At 37.4% G+C, this 22,539-nt stretch overlaps 3 protein-coding genes across 8 annotated transcripts; 2 read left to right on the forward strand and 1 right to left on the reverse strand.

The window, feature by feature from the left end:
* Positions 1-226: 226 nt before the first annotated feature.
* On the forward strand, positions 227-8,715 carry LOC132192992 (vitellogenin-2-like). Of its 2 annotated transcripts, none has more exons than XM_059613253.1 (25): positions 227-300; positions 1,071-1,094; positions 1,166-1,311; positions 1,370-1,516; positions 1,718-1,882; positions 1,947-2,180; positions 2,232-2,513; positions 2,576-2,872; positions 2,932-3,251; positions 3,301-3,577; positions 3,719-3,952; positions 4,010-4,230; positions 4,287-4,494; positions 4,548-4,803; positions 4,861-5,065; positions 5,124-5,418; positions 5,471-5,657; positions 5,713-6,099; positions 6,441-6,589; positions 6,645-6,788; positions 6,845-7,009; positions 7,063-7,351; positions 7,533-7,681; positions 7,731-7,958; positions 8,015-8,715. In XM_059613253.1, exons 1-25 carry the CDS (start codon positions 267-269, stop codon positions 8,156-8,158), a joined length of 5,187 nt encoding a protein of 1,728 aa, XP_059469236.1. In that variant the 5' UTR covers positions 227-266; the 3' UTR covers positions 8,159-8,715. The 2 variants fall into 2 exon arrangements, with proteins under 2 accessions (XP_059469236.1, XP_059469237.1); XM_059613254.1 differs by having other exon boundaries at positions 2,579-2,872.
* Positions 8,716-9,608: 893 nt separating this feature from the next.
* Positions 9,609-18,157, forward strand: LOC132192993 (carboxylesterase 5A). 5 transcript variants are annotated; one of them, XM_059613256.1, is made up of 7 exons: positions 9,623-10,463; positions 12,002-12,057; positions 12,181-12,788; positions 13,699-13,808; positions 14,965-15,411; positions 15,861-16,229; positions 16,595-18,157. In XM_059613256.1, the coding sequence occupies exons 3-7, from the start codon at positions 12,344-12,346 to the stop codon at positions 17,135-17,137; spliced, it is 1,914 nt and encodes a 637-aa protein (XP_059469239.1). In that variant the 5' UTR covers positions 9,623-10,463; positions 12,002-12,057; positions 12,181-12,343; the 3' UTR covers positions 17,138-18,157. The 5 variants fall into 5 exon arrangements, with proteins under 5 accessions (XP_059469242.1, XP_059469239.1, XP_059469241.1 ...); XM_059613258.1 differs by having other exon boundaries at positions 9,623-9,892; XM_059613259.1 differs by lacking the exon at positions 12,002-12,057 and having other exon boundaries at positions 9,609-9,651.
* Positions 17,875-21,471, reverse strand: LOC132192996 (RUN domain-containing protein 1). Its single transcript, XM_059613266.1, has 13 exons — positions 21,232-21,471; positions 20,887-21,039; positions 20,539-20,632; positions 20,336-20,482; positions 20,113-20,278; positions 19,956-20,050; positions 19,812-19,902; positions 19,599-19,759; positions 19,399-19,538; positions 19,010-19,211; positions 18,747-18,953; positions 18,590-18,687; positions 17,875-18,520 (listed from the first exon to the last, which is right to left on the reverse strand). The coding sequence occupies exons 2-13, from the start codon at positions 21,036-21,038 to the stop codon at positions 18,319-18,321; spliced, it is 1,755 nt and encodes a 584-aa protein (XP_059469249.1). The 5' UTR covers position 21,039; positions 21,232-21,471; the 3' UTR covers positions 17,875-18,318.
* Between the last annotated feature and the right edge of the window lie 1,068 nt (positions 21,472-22,539).

A 22,539-nucleotide genomic window follows, 5' to 3' on the forward strand; every position in this document is an offset into this window, starting at 1 on the left:
GTTCATTTATTTATAAAAAAAAAAAAAATAATTGATTTGTCCTTCAATAATTCATGTCAGTTAAACTGACAGAAAGGAAATTTAAAATTATTATTAAAATAGTTTTTTTCCAAAACATGAAATTTGTAAGATTAGACACTTCAGAAATCCTCTTAACAGGGGATTAAAAGTGCAGTTCAGCATGTTTCGGGTGAAGACAGGGTCACCATAAAATGTGATAAAAGAGTCAATGCTGGCAGTCACGTCAAGACGTTGCATCTGCAAGGATGCAGATCGTGGGTCTTTTTGTTGGCCTCTTGGGTAAGTCGTTTTAATATATTCACTTTTTCTCATTTAATTTATTTTGAATTAGAAACGGATTTATACGTACGAGGCAAAAGTTATAAAATCAACAATTGTGACAAATTTTTGGAGTGGAATTTTTTGGTCGCCTTTTAATTATCAGATCAGATTATTTAAAATGGGAATTTAAATAACAATAAATGCGAGAGAACTTTGCTCTGCAAATCTGCTTGAAATGCAAATTTAGAAACGGATGCCGCAACACGTTAGATGTGCTCTCGTGCAAGATGCAGAAGTGCTGCTGCACATTACTACTGTATCTGGGCAGAAATGCACTCGCCTCTTTTGAAATGAACTTGTACTGCTTTAATTATGATGATGCACTCAAAATTCCACATCTGTCTTGACCTTTGAACTTTTTTGCTATACTGTGTATTTGTGTAATTTAAATTTGCTACAATTTCCTTTTAATCTAGTTACATACGTGGTCACTTTTCAATCTAGAACCTTCAAATGTTAAAATATGCAAAAGACAATGATTTCGTTAAAAAGTATAAGTGTCAAAAACACATTTGGGGTTAAAATATTCAGTTTCATTTTCATAAAAATATGGCACTGGAAATTCCTTAAATTATGTATATTTGAAGAATTCTAGGATCTTAAGTATTAAGTTGAAAATAAGTTTTTTTATTTCAAAGGCGTAGAAACAAGCTTTATTGTCCTTGATTATTGACCTGAATAAAATAGATGATCAATTTGATTAATCTAACGTTTGTTTTCATGAAAAGCGGCTCTGGCTGTGGCAGAAAACGGTGAGAAAGAGTTTGATTTTCCGAGCCAGATTAAATAGGAAAACTAATCAAGCCAAATCTGTGTCAATTAGGATGGCGTGTCAAGCAGGAATATGTGTACGCGATCGAGGGCCGCAGCGTGGCGGGAATTCCTCAGCTTAAACATCAATACGCGGGCATGCATTTCCGAGGCAATCTCCGCATTCAGAATCAACACGCGGCTGTTGTTGTCATGAAAGTATTATTAAATATAAAAATTGATATTTTTTTATATATTAAATTCTTTAATTTTAAAGCTAAAAAACATGACTTTCACCAAAATTCACGCCAACATGGGAAAGGGTTGGTGGCATCCCATTCCCAACACTGAAGAAGAGCTCAGCAGGTTCCAAGAATTGCCTGATTCGGGAGAACCCTTCATAGCTCGATTTGAGCAGGGAAAAGTAAGATGAATTTGTCCAGCATAAATACAAATAAATAAATGTTCTGGCTTTGAGAGTATGCAACCTGCTTGACATTTCAGTTGAGCAGGTTGCTTGCTATGGAAGCGGCAGGCGTTCTTAGCTGGAATATTAAATTTAAAATTGCAGAATTTTTTTTTATCTTAAAAAAAACTCATTTTCCTAATTAATTTTTATAATAAGATTGTGAGGTTGGTCGTGAGCAGCAGAATGCCAACTTGGGAGGTCAATTTCATTCAGTCCATTATCTCCCACCTTCAGCAGAACTTGGGTGAGCAATCTGGAAGCAAGTTCAGAGCTAGCAAAAGTGATTTGCAAGCTGATGACAGTATGTTCAACGTGATGGAGGTAAATTTAAAATGACAAATTATTTAAATATTTATGAATAATTCAATTAAATAATGATGTTTAGGATTCCATTGTTGGCCGCTGTGAAGTGATGTACGAATTCAGTCCATTGGCCAAAACTCTTGTCAACAGAGACAATCCCCAGTGGTTTAAAATTTGCGGCAAAACAAGGGAATTTGTCGAGGTGACCAAAACTTGGAACTACACAAATTGCGAGCACCTGGCCCAATCAAATTACGGCGTGCCTAACATAAAAAATTGCGTCCCTGGTGGAAATCAGTGCGGAAATCTTTGGAAAGTAATTCAAAATTTAATTTAAAAATATGTATAAAATCAAAATAAAATTTAGCGCTCGTCTTTGACAAGGGTGGTCGGTTGTGGTGACAAACGTGACATGATTCGTTTAAACACCGTGTCCAGCTCGAAGATTTTGTCTTCGCTCAGACTTCAGCCCGAGGACGACGATAAATCTCGCCCGAACAGTCAAGCCACTGTCGGCTCCTATCTGAACTTGACCTTAGTGTCCGTGCAGCCCTACTCTGTGGACAAACGAATTCTACCTCCTAAGAACCCTGTCGCGTTGGAAGGCATTAAATACCAGTATGATTTTGATTTTGCTGCAGATGACCAGGTTAGTAGAATTTTTTATTTTTAAATTTTAAAAGAAAAAAAATACTGAATAAATTAATTTAGCAGCCGAATCCGAGGAAAACTCGTTCTATCAAGCGCAAGAAGAAGCACCCGAGCCGTCCTGCGGAGGACACCACCGATTCCCAAGAGGACGATCAGGACAAAAACAGCGAACCATCGAGCAACAAATCTGAGGAAAAACAGCAGAAAAAGAAAGGAAAAGATTCAAAGAAGAAAACTACCACAACTACCGAATCGCCGGAGAGTCAGAGTCTTGAATGGAGCACTTTCAGAACACCCACTTCTGAAGAATCGACGGAGGATGTTCAAAAAAAGTCTAAAAAATCCAAGAGACCCAAGGTAAATGACTAAATTATTTTCTTTTTGAAAAATTATTTGCTAAATGTTTTGTAAATTAGCATGATTCCAGCTCTAGCGATGAGAACAATGATGACAACGACGAAAACTCAAACATGGATCAACCCCCAGTTCTACCCTTTTCACCCTTCGCTGTCGCTCACCAGGACGACAAGGCGCGCGCCTGTTTGGTACAGCAGTTCAAGGAAGTGGTCCAGGAGGTCACAAGAGCTCTTGGACCCCAATCCTCCGAGTTGGAGAATATTGAGAACATTCAATTGACCGTCCAGATGTGCCGCAGTATGACTTACACCGATTTGAGCACGGCCGTTAACACGGTCATTGAGGACAGGAGCGACAAGATCGCGCTTGAGACCAAAAGGTGAAAACGTTTTTTTTTTCTTACTTCAAAAAATAAAATTATAAATTAGGAAAATTCTCCGAGACATTGTTCTCATGTGTGGAACAAACCCGTCATTCCTCTTGATCAAAAATTGGATCGAAACCGGAGTGTACACGGGCGAGGAGGCTGCACAAATTATTGCGGCTATTCCCTCGTATCTTCTGAAGCCGAGCCCAAAATTGCTGCAGAAATTCTTTGAAATGATCCGCAGTGATCTTGGTTCGCATGAGGAAAAGGTCAAAATTGCAGCTGTTATCGCCTTCTCGCATCTTCTAAGAGCCACGTGTACCCAACAACAAAACAAGGTTTGATATTCATGAATAAAACTTTCTTATTTTAAATAAAATGTTGGCAGATAACTTTTTTCAACAAACACAAAAAACATTTTAATATTGAAATATTTTTTAATATAAATTAATGTTTAATAAATTGAAAAAAATTCAAAGCTTTCCCACGACTCCATGTGCAAGCCACAAGTTTCAACCTATCTGAGTTTCCTCAACGAAAAGGCGAAAACTGCCAAAAACCTAAAAACCGTTTACATTACTGCTATTGGAAACACTGGATTGCCGGAGGCTCTTCAACTTCTTGCCTCCTTTGCCAGAGACATCAAAGCGTCAACCTACCAGAGAGCTACCGCAATCGTCGCAATGAGACACTTGTCTGCCACTAACCCTCAGGTGCAAGGATAAGTTTTAACCAAAAAGCTATTTAAATCAATTGAATTTTTTTAATAGGAAACGAGCAGGGCACTTTTGAAAATTTTCCACACGACCACCAACCCCAACAGCGTTCGTGTTGCCGCCGTCTCTATGTTGCTCTACTCGCAAATTCCTCTCAGCACTTGGCAGAGAATCGCGATCAGCACCTGGTACGATCCCAGCATGTCTGTGAATACTTACATCTACAGTTCCCTGCGAAGCATTGCAACGATTAAGGACCCAGTGTACAAAACTATGTTTGTAAAATATTTATTTATTTTTCTTTTAATTTTGATGTGTTTAAAAACTGTAGGGCTGAAAACGCCGCAGCTGTTTTGCCCCTGGCTAAGACGATCCCACTTGGCCCCTACCGCCCTTACAACTTTATTCGCGCCTCTGTCGCTAAAGATTTGACTGAGATTGTTTCCGAGCAACTCAGCTGGAATCTGGATCCTATGGCGTCAAACTTTTACTACAGAGATATTTACAGAATTTCTGGAGTTTCAAAACTGCACTTTGAGGTGGTTTTTATTAAATTTTTTCAATAATTTTCATTAATTGATAAAAATTTTAGTCTGATTTATGGCTGGCCGATTTAGACGGGATGCTGACCCTGATCAAAAAACATTTGTACCAAGAAAAGAAAGATTATTCGGACGTCCGCCCAGCAATTCCCAATCTGCCCACTTCGACTCATTGGATTCGGTCGGCTCTCAATATTGCTGAAAGAACTCTGCCTAAAATTGAGGGCCACTTTTCTTTCAAATTGGGAAGTGTGCACCAGCGTTTCTTCCCTATTGACGATAAAAGCGCAGGCCAAATACTAGACGGTATGGATAATAATTTCACATTTTTTAATTGCATTTTTTTTTATAATTAAAAATTAGCTGCTAAGAAATACATCGACGAATACAAATTTGGCCAAGAAATGTTGTACCAGAAAAATGGGCACAGCACTTTTTGGATTTCAACGGTGACTGAAATTGGATTCCCCGCCGAGTTTAAAATTGATATTCCCTGGATGCTCCGCGTCAAGAGTCTCACCAATTCGTACCAAAGTCGAGGAGTTTTCGCCACTCAGATTAAGGCGATGTAAGAAATATAGGAAAAATTATCAATGATAAACTGAAGTAATTAAAAATTTCAACAGTTTCTCTACTAAAATGAGCTCCGAGCTAAGCGTTTTCACTCCCAACAACGCCATTCGCTATGTGGCAGGCACCACTTCATTCACCACCGTTCAAATTCCTGAAATGAACGTGGCCATTCAAAAACTGCCCGGCCTTAGAATGAATATCAGTCTGGTTCCAATGTACCCTGAGCCAGAAGCGTTGCTCTTCGCCCAAAAGTCGACTCCGTATACCGCCCAACAGGATATGCTCAATCTTGCCCCTTTCAGCTCCATTCATGGATTGGCTAAGATCGAAATTGCTCCCGAGTTGAAGGTTAATTTTTTAATTTTAATCAAAGAAGTATATATAATTTTGTAATTTTTAGAGCAAACCTGTGGCCGGAAACACCGACAGCTTCAGGCTCGAGTACTCGAGCGAGGCTCCTAATCACAGATGGGCCCCCGAGCCCCACTGGTTCTTGAGTTACCCTTCCCTGTGGCGCGGGCTCGAATCTTCGGAGCTGAAGATTTGGGCGAATAGACCCTCACCAGTCTCGGCTGTATTTTCGATGCGTAAAATTTTTTGTTAAAAATAGATCTCATTTTTAATTTTATTTTTTAAATTAAGGTCAAGCTAAATTGGAAAATGGTGAAATCACTTTCCTCAACTCAACTATTGGCAAACCTTCTCGCTCCCGCACAACTGAACCTACCTCCACCGAGGCCGCTCCAACCACCGAATACATGACCACCCCTAGCACTGTATACACAACCAGCACCAGTTGGTCAAACAGCACTACCACCGAAGCCAATCTGTCTGAATCTGACGAGCAGATGCAGCCTGAAAATTACACAAAAATGGAAAGGCTGGACAGGATTAAACTACGAATCTTGTCAGCCAATGTTGATGACCCCATTGGAAGTTTCAATGCCTCCCAAATCAATTTGTTCCAGCAAGGGAACTTCTCGACTAGGCAAGAATACTTGCTGACCAATATCTTGAGCGCCATGGAGAGTAAGTTGAATAAAATGAGACAATTAATTCATAGAAATGAAGAGAACGGGCTTTTCCTCGTTGCGAAAATTGTTTTTATTTTAACGGAGCCTTTATTTTTAAAAAGAAATTGTTCAATTTTTGAAACGAGGAAAAGTCCCATCTCTTCTTTCCAATTAATTCAAAAATAAAATAAAAATGTATTAGGCAAGTTTAAATCTCAATTTAATGCTCCGTTTTATGATAATTTTATTTCATAATTAAGTCGCTTGCGCGATATGATCACACTTTAAAACACGACGGTGACGGTACTTTAAAAAATGAGACGTGGCAATAAAACAAAGCCATTATCTACCCTCTAGGTGGTCAGGCGACCGTCTTTAGTGCCTCGTTCGCAGTAAATCACTCCGATGTGCCACAGTACCAGACTTTCTTTACTGTGGGTCATGGCCGCGCACAAGAATATCACCGCATGGGTGCGTTCTATATCGACGACGTTGAAAAATATCAAGTAATTATTGCACAAATAAACAAATAAAAGGATGATTTAATCATTTTCCGCACAGGCAGCTATTTCTGGCGTTCTTTCCACACCCAGGGTGCCCCTTTTGAAACTGAAAAGCATGCTTGAGGCAAAAATCAACTCCACCGTGATGGCCGATTTAAGAATCAACAACGACAACAATATTGACGACATTATTTCCTTGAAGGTATTAAAATTTTTAAAAATTTAAATAAAATTTAAAAGATTAATTTTTCAAAATAGGGTATCGTTACTCGAACCGAAGACCAGAAAAATTACATTTACAACCACACCAACAGCCGCGAGTGCCTCAAGTCTGGCTCTCTGGTTCAACCCGAGTGCTACCGCCTGTTGCAAAAGGCCGCTTTCCTCGACCGATATAATCTTTCGATTTCCTACAACGAAGGGGTAAAAAAAATGAAAATGAGGTATCATGTAAAAATTAATATTTTACGTAAAAGGCAAGAAGACACGGTTTGTCGGCCCAGCATTATCTGACCCTCGCCAAGCACATTCTCTTCCCGCACATGTTGGGCGAGGAATATTCGCCCGACGTCATTTTGGCCGACGCCGCCGAGAAGCAAATCAAGGTAATCGCCGAGGTGCACCCCGAGTCGCAATCGGCGTCTCTCTGGATGCGAACTCCCACCGAAGAAATCGAGTACAACAGCATTCCTATCAACTCTCTACTCCATCACACCATGAGAATTAACCCTGTGATGGGCCTTGCTTCAAGACTCCAAGATGCATGTAGGTTTTTTTTTAAATTTATGTATTTTTTAATTTAATTATTACAATAATGTTATTTTATTTTATTACGATTTCTTTATTTAAATATAATGATTTATACTTTGGTCTAATTACACTACAATTTCAAACAACATTAAATTGTTAATATAGTTTTAATTAAAAATTTTAATGTGCTTCTTAGCCTACTGCAGTATGGAGCAGAGGAAGTTTGTCACCTACGACAGGTCAAGGTTTGACTACAAACTGACCAACAGTTGGCATGTATTGACCAAGGATTGCTCTGGCCGCTCGAGATTTGCTATGATCGCTCGCAATATCACAAACCACACTGTAAATTCATAATTTTACTCTCATCAGCCTAAACGTCTCTTAATTTCAGGAGCTCCTTGTGAACGTTGACAACTACAAAATAATCCACTTTATGCCTGGCTCGGTCTTGGTCGACGGAATCAGGGTTGATTTGAACAAGGCCCAAGTGGCTGAAAATTACGATCTGGCTGGAAATCAAATCGTCGAACTCACTTACACCAGCGAGAGGGCTTTCAAACTGCGCCTCCCTGCCCACGGCCTCACTGTTATCTACGACCCCTCTGCCATTCTTATCCAGGTAGAAATTTTAAATCATATTAAATACATTTTTAAATTGACACCTAAATTCAACAGCCCTCTGCTCTCCTCCGTGGCCGTCTTTGTGGAATTTGCGGAAACTACAACGGACAGATGGAGGACGATTTCAGCGTCCCAAGTGGCGCGATCAAGCAGGACGCAAACGATTTTGCTAAATCGTGGGCGCTGCAGCTCCGTTGAGTGCCACCAAACTTACACGGAAACATCGCCTATCTTCCGCCTCTGATTTTAATCCAAATTGCTCCAAAAATAGAGCATTGATTATTGTTTTCTACCTCTTTATTGTAGATGATTAGATGATATTTTTAAATGAAATTTAAAATTTAGAAAGTAAGCATTAAAAAATTTGTTTTGTTTTCTTCAAATTTTAAACTGTTTGCACTAGATTTTGCCATTTGAATTTTATTGTTCATAAATATTTTAATAAATCCCTGCATGTTTTTAAAATATTATATGATCGTTAAATAGTGTGTGGAGAAAATGATTCAGAATTATAAACGTTTTCCAAAAGTGTTGTTACTTATTGTGCTAATAAAATTAAAATGTGTTACTTCTTTTTTGAATTAAATTAAACAACTTTTCTAAAATTAAAAAATTAAGAATGAAATTAATATTTATTTCTCTACGCGAGGATATCTGTCAAATTTTGTGTTTTTGACTGAAATTGGTCACTGAATATAGGCGGTGTTCTCTGTTTACTGATAAGAACTAACAATAAATGTGGGTTGAATTCTCAAGTGTTTTCTTGCTTTGAATTTTTCTCCCGGTAAATAAATTACATGTTAAAATTAAAAGGTTTTACAGAATTCGTTTACGTGCCGCACCACTGTAATCTGATTTTTTGTCTGCATTTATATACAAAAAAAAGTGTAAATCTTAATCGCCACTGGTGCCCTATCAGATCAAGACCACTTGCCCAGTGACCTGCTTCTCAAGTGCCCTAATTCCAGCACGGTTCAAGAGCGCCAACTGGAAGATCATAATCAGTTGGAGACATGCGGCTTAGAGGAAATTTCTCAATTGCAAGAAGTGTGTTGATTAAACTCTGTGGTGGAGATGTTGCAGTTCGCAAACGTAGCTATCATCGTAGCTGTTTTGGTGGCGCATTTCAGGGCTCACGTGCGCATGAATTATGCATGCGCCACTTGGCGGCACAATAATTTAAGCGAGATAATGTATGGGGGAACTCGAGTTCTTATCTCTTGTCGGTTGTTGTACTTTAAGCTCTGCAGAAATATTCAAATCCAAATATAAAAAGGTAATAAAACTAAACTTACTAGAAAAATATTTAATTTAAAATTTTTTTTTAATTTAAAAAAAAAATATATTGGCATATTTTCAATTAAATCGTTTATTGTTTTAAAACAATTGAGAAATGTGGGATGAAATTTATTCCAGATGTTTATTGTTAAAAAATTATTCATTTTATCATTATAAGAATTTAATTTTTATTTCCTTCTAATTGAAATTTTTTTGTACTTTTGTTATATCTGTTCTGTGTTTTCCTTATCTTTAAATTAACTTTTGTTTAGAGTAAACAACCCAAAGTTTATCTCCCACGATATTTCAAGTCTATGCTGAGAATGTGTTTGTATTGTGCAGCATGTTTTTGTTCTGCACGCAGATCGATATTTCAATCGGGAAAAGCAGCATGTCAGCTCCATTGGCGAGAGGTAATAAAGTATCTCGCGGAGACTTTTGGTCAGTTTGCCAAGGACTAAGGTCAACGACTAGCATATTCAAATTAGCCGTTCGTGCCGACGAGTGCGAGCGAACGGAGAAAGAACCACGGAGAGCGTTCACCCTTACCAAGTCTGCGATACATATTATTTGAGTTGTGAATTCTCGAGCGCCCCTCGTCGCCTGACTGTTTCTATAAGGTTTTTTTGCGAGAGAGCTTTGGTCAGCAGCAAGGTCATTAATTTTCTAAACCCTTTATTACTTGACAAAAGAAAATGCAAATTTAAAAGGTCAAGATTAAGTCATGACATGAAATTTCAAAAGGTGAAGGTGAAAATTTTTAAATATATTTTTTAATATTTTTATTAAGTATTTTTAGAGCCAGAAATTTTTACAATTTGAAAATTTATTAGATTTTCTTAAAAGCAATCCGCATATTTTGTTTTAAGAAAATTAGTTAAATTGTGCTTTTTCTTTTAAATGAAACAACCAAATCAAAAGTTTCTTTTATAATTTTTTTTTACAAAATTTAGCTTTGAAAAAAAATAATTTCACAATTAAAGTTTTTCCCTTTCTGTTAAACTACGCCCTGACACAGATTAACAACTCTGCCTGGCTTCGATAAAAAACTGAACACGTGCTGTGCACATCAAATGCATCGCGTTCAGTAAAACTCAGTCAGCACTAATTGCAGCCACATCAACCAACATAATTGCAACTGTCACGTTTCCGTGCGAAAAGCCTATAGCACCACCCTATGCTGTTCTGCGGGTTGCATAGCCGACCGATTCGCAGGCGCCCCGAAGTAAGGAGAGTGAGCTCGCGTTTCCTTAATGAGAACTGAGCGTGTGTTACCTACTTTCTTGCAATGCGCCTCCAACCGACACCCTCATGACGCCGTCGATCACGGCGATAATTTCATTTCGAAAACAGCACCGACACTCATTGCCCCTCGGACATATAAAAACTTCTAGGAATATCAGATGAGTCGCCCAATGAGAGCCAAGGTTGGGAAACGAATAAATGTGACTCGAGGTGACCTAACTGCGCGATAATGAATAATGCATTTGTCTTGATGATTTGTATATTTTGATCAGTAAAAACGTCATTTTTTCACCATTCACTATTTTTTCTAATTAATTTAATAAGCACCTACAAGTTGATAATACGTCGATACTTTTACAAGTTTGAAGTTAATTTTTTTACCAGATTTTTGTTTCATAAAAATATCCTCTTTTTGTGTGAAGTTTCATTTTATTGCTAGACTTGATATATTTTTCATTGATTTTATCCATTCTTAATTAATTGATTGAAAATAACCCAGTTAAACGATGGCGTTCATCGTCGAACGACAGATTAGCCCACCTCTGGAAGATAGGAATGTCAAGGTGGAATTGTCACGAGCGGCGGCTCTTGACTCAATTCCACGCGAAGAGCCAAATACATCTGATCGAAATTGTGACGTGTGCAATTCAAACGGTAAAATTCATCCCCAGGAGGCGTTTGCTTTTCCAATACTAAGTAGGGGCGATAACGTTTAAGAGTGCCGACCCAACCAAATGTGAATTATAAATAATAAAACGGCTAAAGAGACGTGCCATCTGCAGTATGACGGCGTGTTTAAAGTTTCCACGATATCTTGGTCGATATGTATTTGCTTTTGGGGTTGTTTGAGTTTTGCATTGGGAAACGATTCTCTGAATTACTACAACGGAAAGTCAATTATGAGAGAAAATTCTTATTTAAATTTGTTATTTACAAAATTTTATAATATAAAAGCCCTATCAAAATTGTCAGCAAAATTTCGCCTGGTTTGAAAATTTCAGAAGATTGTAATTAAAAATACAGTTGTCAATATTTTAATACTTTTCATTAAAAGAAGAAAAATTATAAAAAATATTTTTAATAAATTTAATTTAAAATATATTGATAAATATTTTTTTTATTTTTTACTACAGATATAATTATAACAAGGTATTTTGTGGAACTTATAAGTTGCTAAATTAACTTTGGATATGTTTGTTATAATATACTTTTATACAAGTTTGTATCGGAATTTTTGAGAATCCCAATTGCAATAGTGTTCAAGCAGGGAATTTGGCCTTTTTTTAAAGTTATTGAAAATATGGGAAACATGCTTCAAATTATAATTATTTACCAAAATAATATATATTTCTTACATTTTATAGTTTAGCCAATGTATTACGTATCATTATTTTTTCCATCAGTCATCAGTTGAATCTTAAATTAAATTCGCGTTTAAACTGTCTTCTCCTCTTACCCATGAGTTTCTGTCTAGTATTTTGGTCCAAATTTTAATCTACAATTTGGGAAAATTTCCAGGTGCCTCGATAAAAATACTTAAAATAATTGCTTCTACAATCCGGCACTCTCCAAAGGTGTTTGCAATCTTTTTTAAATAATAACTTATTATATAAAAAAATTGAGCCTTTAATAACTTCTTATGTAAAAAATTGAGCCTTTCAGAAACAACTCATTTTTTTGTGCAAATTTTTCCATAGCATTTATACCCACAACCCATCCGTTTGCACCAATGTTTCCGTGACAAAGCCGGCGGTCGGAGAAACCCGCGTGCTACATTTGGGTCTGCAGTCACGCGGCGGATTGCACGGAGAGGGATGAGAAAGAGAGCGCTGGCCAGAGGGTTTGGCTGCCCTTGTTTCCATGGAGTTGAAAGCCTCCCCTCTAAAACAAAAGTCTGGCAAGAAGCTCGCTCGGCTCCTCGAGTCAGTCACGATGCTGGCGCCAACCCTTGTGCTGGTCTTGCTCGGGGTGGGTTTGGGGGCTCGGCCACGCGAGCCCCCCGTCGTCGCCGTGCCGGGGCAGGGGCCCGTGGCGGGGGTCGAGGTGGCGATTTCGCGCTCGCAGAAGGGCTCCCTCTACCTGGCCATCCCGTTTGCCCAACCACCCTTGGAGGACCTCCGCTTTGCACCTCCGCAGACCGACCCTTTGCCGACGTGGACGGAAAAAAGGACCCCCACCGGACCGGCCCCTGCCTGCCCCCAGACGGGAGAGGTCGAGTACGAGAAATTGGCCACCTCGCTCTTCGGAGCGCCAATTGCTGACCAGAGCGAGGACTGTCTGTACCTGAACGTCCTAGTGCCAGATGGTATTTTTTTTCTGAATGATTTGCTAATTTTCTTTAAATTTCAGTTTATCTCAATTTAATACAAATTTTGTTAAATGTGTTTTGCAATATATATGCATTATTTCAAAGAAAAGAAAAATATTCCAATCGAACGAGTAATTTTGAGAAATTTTTCATTTAACATAATGAGCAAGTGTATTTACTTACTTTTGTGATTTTATTGATATTGAAGACACTGAAACAGTTTTTATTAAATTTTTCATTATCAAAAATTTCTATAAAGCTTGATTTTCTTTACATTTAAAAACAAAAATTATGCTCTCATAAGCTAGCTCAAACAGTGTAATTTTTTATCATTTTTTAATATGCTCGTGCCAATCGTTATCTAAATTTCACAGATGAAATTAAAATATTTTTTGCCATATTTTTAGGCCTTCATTAAAGTTATCAATTATTGCCTAAGCAGTTTTTAAAATTTTCGGTAAAAATTTGCATAATTATGTAAAACACCTAATCCGCTGGTATAAGAAACTTGTTACGGTTTCACTACCTCCCATTGATGTTATTTTTAGTGTCTGGATGACTTTTGTTAGGCACTATGCGTGCTGTATTTGAGGCCGAGTTCAGCAGGCGATTCACCCTTGGGCACTAAAACAAGACTCTTCCGACTTCTTTTATTGCACAACTGCTTGCTGCCTGATTCAAATATCAATAATAGCAACTTATTTTTATCACACTTTTCAAATTTTTAGAATCTTTCAATATTTATTTGAATAAAATTATATCGAACCTTAAGTTAATTCCTTTTGGTCACATTGATTTATTTAAATTTTTTCAAATCTCAAACAATTTTGATTTGCATTAATTCATTTACGTTTGGATTTTTAAAAAAATCTGGTAATTTAAGCAAGAAAATGCAAATTGATTCTAGGAAATCCGCCAGGTGATGGATGGCCCGTAATGGTTTGGTTCCACCCCGGAATGTTTCAGGCCGGATTCGCCACACAGTGGGACGCTTCAGCTATGGCCATCAAGCACAAGGTTTGGATTTTTATTTTGTATCTAGGCCAAACTTTCTGGTTTAAATTTAAAAAGTAATTATTCCCTTGCAAAATGGAATCACCCTGTTTGTGAGGCCAAAATTAGCCCTTTGAGTGGAATGTAAATGTGGCGCGGAGTAGCAGTTCCGTTTCATTTTTATATTCTCTTCCCAAAAGCCGATGAATAATTCATCCCCAATGAAACTCGTCCGATATACATTCGAATGTAATTTTTCTTCCCTGAATATTTTCATGCCTCCAAGGACACGCCATTTTTTATTTATATTTTTCACTTGGAAATTCAAGGCGAAAAATGCCATAAAAATTAGACATGCGTTGTTTTCGTCAGCAGGCCGTTAAATATTAAAAACAAAGCTGTCGTTGTTCTCCTGGCCACTTTCTTTCTTTCTTTCCTCCTCTGTTTTTTTCTGTTGGCACACACACCACACACACGAGCCAAATGGTCTTGCGTGACTGGTGCGTGCAAAGATCTGTGATAAGCGCGCTGAGACTTTGCATATTCTCGGGGGTCGGAAAAATTTGTGTTATTACATAATACACGCCGCCCCGTTCTCATTCACAGTAAATGGGTATCACGCGCGCGTGGCACTGCACTATAATAATAGAGAAAAATGGAATCTCTCACATATAAAAAGTTGTAATAAAAAAATGCATCTACAGCGTGATCTCAGTTTTGGCTCAGCAAGGCCATAACATATTTTTTTTGCGAAATAACCTGAGGATTATTTAAAGTTCTGTTAAAATTTATTTATTCTCAGTCGATTAGCTTAATATAAAAAAAAATATTCTTAAGCATTTACAGTTAATCAGTTTTGGGTTGAATTAAATAATATTTGATTTAAATTTTAAAACCAATTAAAATAAAATAAAATTGCCTCCATAATTTTATCCCTAAGTATGAAGTATTTACAATAATTCTAATTCTATCTTTTCGAAAGTTGAAAAATAAAAAAGAAAATAATAAATAAACATTGTCAAAATGTATCTTACCTTTCGTTGATGTCCCCTTGGTGATCTCCCTCCTCTTCCTCCCTCCACGTACACGTCATAATTCATAATTTTAATGCTTGTGCTGCGCTTGAGGTGGTGAGAAAGAGAAGACTGAAGTGGTTGGAATTTTCTCCTTGATTTTGCAGATGATCGTGGTGACCGCGGCGTACCGGCTGAACATCCTCGGTTTCCTCACCACCCTGGACTCGAACTGTCCCGGCAACTTCGGTCTGCACGACCAGGTCGCCGCCCTGGACTGGGTGAACGGCAAAATCTCGGCGTTCGGCGGCTCCGTCAACAACATCACCATCATGGGCTACGGGTCTGGTGGTGTTAGCGTCGGCCTCCACCTGATGTCACCGTTGTCTGAGGGCAAATTCCAGAAGGCGATCGCGATGAGCGGGAACGCCCTCGTGCCCTGGGCCGTCAAGAAGTACGAGACGGAGAAAATGAAGCTGCCCATGGTGGCCGAGAGCTACGGATGTCCCAAGTCGACCGCCACCAACTCGGCCAAGTTGCTCGAGTGTCTGCGAAAGATCGACGCCACGACCCTGGCCAAAACAGCCTCGGAAATTGGAATGTGGGGACCCGTGGTATGAATGGAAATCCATATTTTTTTTCTAGCTCAATTTTAAGTTTTTTTTATACATAGCATTCAATACATAACTTTTGTATATATTTATGTTGGAAAAAATATAAGATAATGTCTTTATATTTTAAATTTTTAATTTTCTAATATTGAAAATTTTAAAATTAGTTTTTTTATAAATATGTAAATATAAAAAAATTGGATTTTTCTGCATCTGCATGTACATTAAATATTTATCAGTCATAAGATTTCTATTAAATTTTTCTGCAACAATTAAAAAAAAATTTGTATCAATTGAAATAATTTTTTCTTGCAAAATCTTCTCTTTTTAATTATCCTTTTTTTTACTTTTTTAGAAAAAAAAATTAGAATTTATTTTCAATCAATCCATATTTTTATTGAAAGTGAATGATTTATTTCTTCTAATTTTTCCCATACAAATTTCTGTTATAGGTTGATGGTCCGTTTGCAAACACCAGTTTCCTTCCGCACTACCCTGTAGACATGCTGAGGGAAAACAAGGCCAAGACCATGGTGCCTCTGATGCTGGGCTACACGAATATGGAGGAGGCAATGGTCTTTGCCGCCATGAACATGGACAAGGGGCTTGACCGGGGTCAGTTTGAGGCCACCATGCTCGAGCACATCTCCTCCGAACTCAACGACGCCAACATGACCTGCACCAACGAGCAGTCCATCCTGGACTCTGTACTTTTCTACTACAGTCCGCAGCCGATGGGCGACGACTCGATGGCCTTGAGGCAGCGGCTGATGGACTACGCCGTGGAGAAGAAATATGCCTCTGGAGCTTATTTGCAAGCAGTTAGTTTCAACATAATTTTCCCCAAAAAATATATTATTTCCAAAAGAAAAATTATAAGTAATTAAATTAACATACTAAAATTGTAAATTCAAAATATAGTGCAGACAAATTTAAAATTTCGGCTTTCAAAAAATATTATTTAAAGCAACTGTTTAAGATTTAAAGTTTAATTTTCTAAGACACATGTACAATTTAAAGTCAAAATATAATTAAATCAAAATTTTTGTTCTAGCATTATATTAAACTGTCTCATTTCTTTTTCAAAATTTTGATCAACATTAATTTTTATTTTATGTAATTTGGTTTTGTTTTTTCATAATTGAAACTGACTCTTTTTAAAATATCTATAATAAATTATTTTCAGGTCCACAACAGTAGACACAGCCCGACCTATTTATACCGTTTCGACTACAAGATGAAAACCAACCTGGTGGACGCCGTCCCTGACTGGGCAGACGTGCCTCACCTCTTCGACCTTCCCTTTGTCTGGGGCATGCCCTACTGGCCACCTGCCGTCACACAGCAGAAAATTGTTTGGAACAGTGCAGACAAGAAGATCACCGATGTCATCATGACTCTGTGGGCCAATTTTGTCCGGACGGCCAACCCTGTTCACGCGGGGGTGGTGGTCAAGTGGGAGGCCTTTGCGGAGGACAGTCCAAGCATCCTGCTGGTGGACACCAAGTTCAATATCAGCGACGCCAACAACTTCGACTACCGTTCCTTTTCCTTCTGGAACGACTACTACCCTAAAGTGATGGAACACGCCTCGTCCTGCTGCAACATCAGCAGTTCAGCCGTTCCCGTCGGACATCAATGGACGCCATTTGTCCATGGTGCCAATCGGCTGTGGACTGTCGGACCTCTGGCAACCACCCTTCTCGCCGCCAAGTATTTGCCAACCTGATTATGAGAGTAAGTACAAATCGGTGGTGGTGCGCTGCTTGTGGGCAATTTTATCACAAAAACTAAAATAAAATTTAGGGTGAATGTGTGAATGAAAATATAAAACAATAACTGAAAATGTGGAGGTGCTTCAGGAAGGAGCAACATCTCATCCAATCTCATCAGGTTTAAAACAGACAAGATCTATATACGTGAAAAAATCATGTTATTCAAATATAAAAAGTTGCTTGCGTTTTTTTTTTTTTTAATTTTTAATTTTTGACTTTATTTTTTATTTAAATATTAAAAATTATTAGTTTAATTTTCATCAATTTTCAAATATGATCTAGATGTTTTTAAATGTGAGTAAACCTACTGTACACTTTTTTTTAAATTCAATCGAACATGCCACTTGACATTTATATACACAAACTAAGGGTCCAGGTATGCTAATTTTTATTAGAATTGAAATAAAAATGAATGAATCGTAAAAGTGTAAAATAGCCAATATTTCACTAGTTGAAATTGGAGGTGTCTTCAAGAAATTTGTACATAAGAAATGATAATCAAATATTAATGCACTACATGAAATTGGGAGAAACTGAATTTTAAATTTTATCGGCGCACTAATTTATATGAATTGTCGCAATCATGCTCAAATAATTAGTTCATTGATGGTGCTTCGATAATTTATAACAATATTAATGTTGACCTTTATGAAGTTTGGATAGCAGCAAATAAAAATCAATAAGGTGCAACTCTAACATCAACATTTCAATAGTTTATTTCTCTCTAGTATTTCGTTTGCTCTCCACAGGTTTATTTCAATCAATCACAATACGCTTAAATTTTTTACAGTTTTCACGTTATTTGTCAATAAAACATCCATATATTTATTCCGCGCAATGCTGAGATAGTTATCATAAAGCTGTACATTTTTTCATTACAATGCTGAGTGACAATGTAATAATTAAAAATTTTGATTCTCTGAAGGTTAATCATATATTAAAATCGGTGAAGTATATTATAAATAATTGCTAAAAACAAAAAATTGTGTGTACTTTGTGGCAAGTTACAATGGTAAATAATTTTTATTTTGGTGGGATTAAAAGTATACTCTGGTGTATGGAGGGACAAAAAGAAAGTTAAATAGGCGTCAGTCTTGCAATTAGAAAAATCTTTACCAAAACGAAAATTAATCAACTAAAAGGCGTCTTTGATATTCTGGAGCTGCCTCACAGCCAGGTCAACGGGCAAGTCAAAATTGAGCTCGCCTAGTTTTTCCAGACAATGGAAACTGTCCTCGAAACCAGTTTTCACCACATAACTCCATGGCTGATAATATCCTTCTAAAATCGGTTGGTAGCGGAAAATCATGCGTAGCCATGGGACAAGTTTGCGAGCACTGAAAAAATTATAATATTAAAATCAATATAAAATTTATTATTTCTTTTAAAATAAAAATAAAACTTACTTTAAAGCTGCGCAAACGAGCGCCTTGAAATGCGAATCGTAGCTCCTTTTGTACTTTGTGTGAGAGGAAATGATGCTCCCTATCGCACCCAAAAGACTCTGAAAATTTATTTTAAATGTTTAAAATTCAAATTATCCGACTGAAAATTTTCACTCACCTCTTTGTTGGAAGTAGAGGAATTCCCTGAAAGGTCAAGATTGAAGCTCTGAGACAATTTTCTGGCCGGTGTCGAATTAAAGGTCTCTCCGTTTTTCAACTCGTAGTATTTCAAAATCAACTCCCAGGCGTGCATCATTTTTCCAGCCGAGTGACTGCGTTGCGGGAAGCACCCAATGAACGGAACCAAACTGACGCTTTGACCAATCTGCAAAACCATTCGTTTGTGATACATTGCTTGAAAATTATTCTTTGTTTGCTCACCGGCATCAGTCCGTGTTGGATTAAATCGCGCAAACTGATCGCCAACTCTTTTCGAACGGCAGTGGTCAATTCCTCGTTGCACATGACGACAGGCGCGTCCTCCGTGTCCGAAGTGTAGTCGCTCTCCAAGGGAAAGGAGTCATGTCCAGACGCTAGCAGCAATATGTGTCCCACTGCCATCTCCAGCCGGGCTCTCATGTCACTGATTCGGAATAGAATTCATATAATTAAAAATTTTACATACAGACTGCAAATATTAAGAAAAAAATTTATGAAAAATCTAAAGCGGTTTCAATTAATTTAAATTTTTTAATTAATTTAAAATATTCAATATAAAACTACTCATATTTTTTACTCTTTTGTGGTATTTTAAAATTCAATTCTCTTACCCCCAATGATTTGCCTTTGTGGTTTTTTTAAGACTGTTTTTCCTGAATGCGGCTTCGCTTCCGCAACCAAACTGAGTCACCGCAAACATTTGCAGCAGGTCGGACATTTTTTTCATTATGTTGATCGTCTTTTCTCTCATCTGATGTAGAAAATTTGGGCATTAATATGTAAATGGTTTTATTGTTTAAAATATTCTTACTTCGTCTTCACTGGAAGGGAAGTCGGTACTGATTTTGGGAAATTTCCCTGGGAAAGAAGCTTTCTTATTTTTTTCGGAAGAGTTGGTCAGAGTTGGCTTGATATTTTTTGCGCATTTGCACGGACAATCCTTCTTTGCACCTTTAAAAGCAGGCGCCTCTCCTATATAACAGTTTCAATTTTATCTTTTTATAGAAAAAATTGCATAACTCACCTTGAAGAAAATCAATAAACCGCTCCAAGTCGACGATTTGCGTCTTAAGTTGAGCTACCAGCGTTTCTTTCATTTTCAGCGGACTGACCAACTAGAGAAATTTAATTTTAATTTTATTTAAAACTTTTAAATTTGCAATTTTACTTGAGAAATAGCGCTGTCCACTTCATGCTTCAGATCGTCAACTGTTAAATTATCGATATTGTCAACGTTCAGATTGAGCTTTCCTTTAAGTTGGTCTGAAGTTGAATGGTTTAATTGTAATTGTGGTCGATTAGGCTTTTCCTTAAAAACAACTCACCTATTATCACTCTCTGCCTCTCCAAAACCACACTCTGCGGCAAACCAGCCTCGCCGGTCTCGTACGCGTATTTTTCCAATTCTTCCAGTTGTGACTTCAGCTGCGTTATCAATTCTCTTTGCTTTTCTCGTTGAGCGTGCATTTTTTCCTCCAAATCCTCTCCGACCTGAATAAATAAAAATCATATTTTAATTTTTTTAATTTTAATTATTTACACTCTCACGGGAGGCGTTGCGCAAAGGAGTTCCTTTGGAGTTTTTGATTCTCTGTAATCCGGAATTCCTCTAAATGCAAACTGCTCCAGATCTTTCAGCAACATCTCTTTTTCCGTTGGAGGCGCTTCGACAATTTGGCTTAAACGAAACTGGACCTGTGCGAAACAAAAATTTTATTTTTTCAAATTTTGTTTTTATTTTTTGAATTTGCCTGAGCGAAGTGTGTGGTGAGCGCTATCAACGACGAGTTCAGCATTTCCTGTTGTTCTTCCAGTTCCCGCATTTTATCAACGTCGAACTGGAAACTGAAAAGAAACCGTGGAGACGAGGTTAATTACCCCCTTGTGATAATAATATAAAATAGGTGCAAAGAGGTCGTCACTCTAGATAATTGACCGGCAGCTAAGGCGTATTTCAAATTGGCACGATAGAACTTTATTAATGAGCAATTTAAATGGATTTTTTAACCTGTTTTGCTAAAATAAGTGTCAGTACATTGAAAATTTCAAAGGGAAAATTATGTAACTTTTGCTAATTAATTTTGTCAATTTTTGCTCACTGTGATATGGAAGTGTGGTGAGCATAGCAGGCCGCCTCCTCTTCAGGGTCGTTGGCCCCCAGAGGCGCCCACCTCTCACCTGCCGGCTTTCCATCAATTTCCAAATCATCTGCCTCTGACATTGACGGGGGATGGAACTCCTCTAACGACATTCTGCAACCGAGAGACAAACAAAGTGGGTCAGAATTAGATTTTCTTTAAATTAATAATATTTAATTATTTTACGTAAGAAAATTTTCAATTTTAAAGAACCGGCGAAGAAATAAATTTTTATTGCGCATTAAACTTATCTTCTTTTAAGAAAATTAAAATGAATAACAGCAAGAAATAAATTTTAAGTCTCACCTGTATGTCTGTCAATATCGTAGAAGATGCTTTTGAAGTCCAATTCTTTTTAGTTTTCTCCCCGAATGGTCACTTGGAGCAGTTTTTTCTAATTTAAATTCACGTGTGTTGTTTAGAAGTTAAATTTTCCAGCTGCGTGCTTGGAAGTAACCGAAGAGGAAATGAAACACATGACATGCAGCGAGGGACTGATAAAGTGTAATCGCCTTACTGCGGGCCCCGAGTAAAACCCAGGCGCTCTGGTCGGCATCTCGATCAATATATTCCCCACCGAAGCGGGCGAGCATGGGCACCGACGCGCGGCTCGACCCGCTGACATGCGTATTGGGAATAAGATACAAAATTTGAATTTTTTTATGAAAAGTGCAAAAATATGAAAAAGAACAAACTTAATAAATCATTAAATTAGGTCCTATAGTTAAAGAAATAGTAAGAATTTTTGCTACAATTGTTAGAAATATGTGGAATTTTATGGAATTTTAAAGGTTCAATCAAATTTTGTTTTTATGTTTATAAAGCAAAAGTGTTTTTGGTATCAATAAATTATAATTTTTATTGAAAGCATAAGAATAATTTAAAATGTTAATATAACAGCTAATAACAAATATAGCATCAAAACATGAAATGATAATTTTATGCGGCGCCCTATTAAAAGTAACTTTCAGCTCAGAAACTGATCACTTCATGAATCATAAAAATATTCTGATGAAATTGGAAATTTATACCAGGCATTATGTATGCAACTGGTTTAGTTTTACAAGTTGCCTACTTTTAAAAGTTGCAGGCGCGAACGATACACGCCTTATTTTAATTAGTTTGAAAAAGTTTTGGTGCTTCAAAGTTGCAAGATTGGATGGGTTGCTCAGAATTTTAATTTAAATATAAAAACACACTAAAGTTGGTTATTTCTTTTTGGCAAAATTTATTATATTTTACCAGATTTTATCAATTGCTTTCCAGTTGCTTTAGCTGCTGCCTTACGTTTTGGGAATTTTTTGAAATGATAAAGAGTCACCAGAGGAATATTTTTGTGAATACATATTATTGCTTTATTTTTTAAAACACGATGGAGGGAGCACTTTTTCAATTAATAAATTAAATAAATTAAGTGAAATCACGGAATGGGGGAGCCATAGAGGTCGCACATTTTTGCCAATTAACCCTGCATCATCTGGTACTTGTCAACGGCCTGCATGACAAAGTTGGAAAGCGTGTTGAGGTTGCTGACGGTGGCGAGGGCCTTCATGCTCCTGCCCACGGGGAAGGAGATGGCGCACAGGGGGGTGAAGGCGCACACGACGGCTCCGA

This window comes from Neocloeon triangulifer, unplaced genomic scaffold (assembly GCF_031216515.1).
Source record: "Neocloeon triangulifer isolate White Clay Creek 2 clone unplaced genomic scaffold, ASM3121651v1 ptg000003l, whole genome shotgun sequence".
NCBI lineage: Eukaryota > Metazoa > Arthropoda > Insecta > Ephemeroptera > Baetidae > Neocloeon > Neocloeon triangulifer.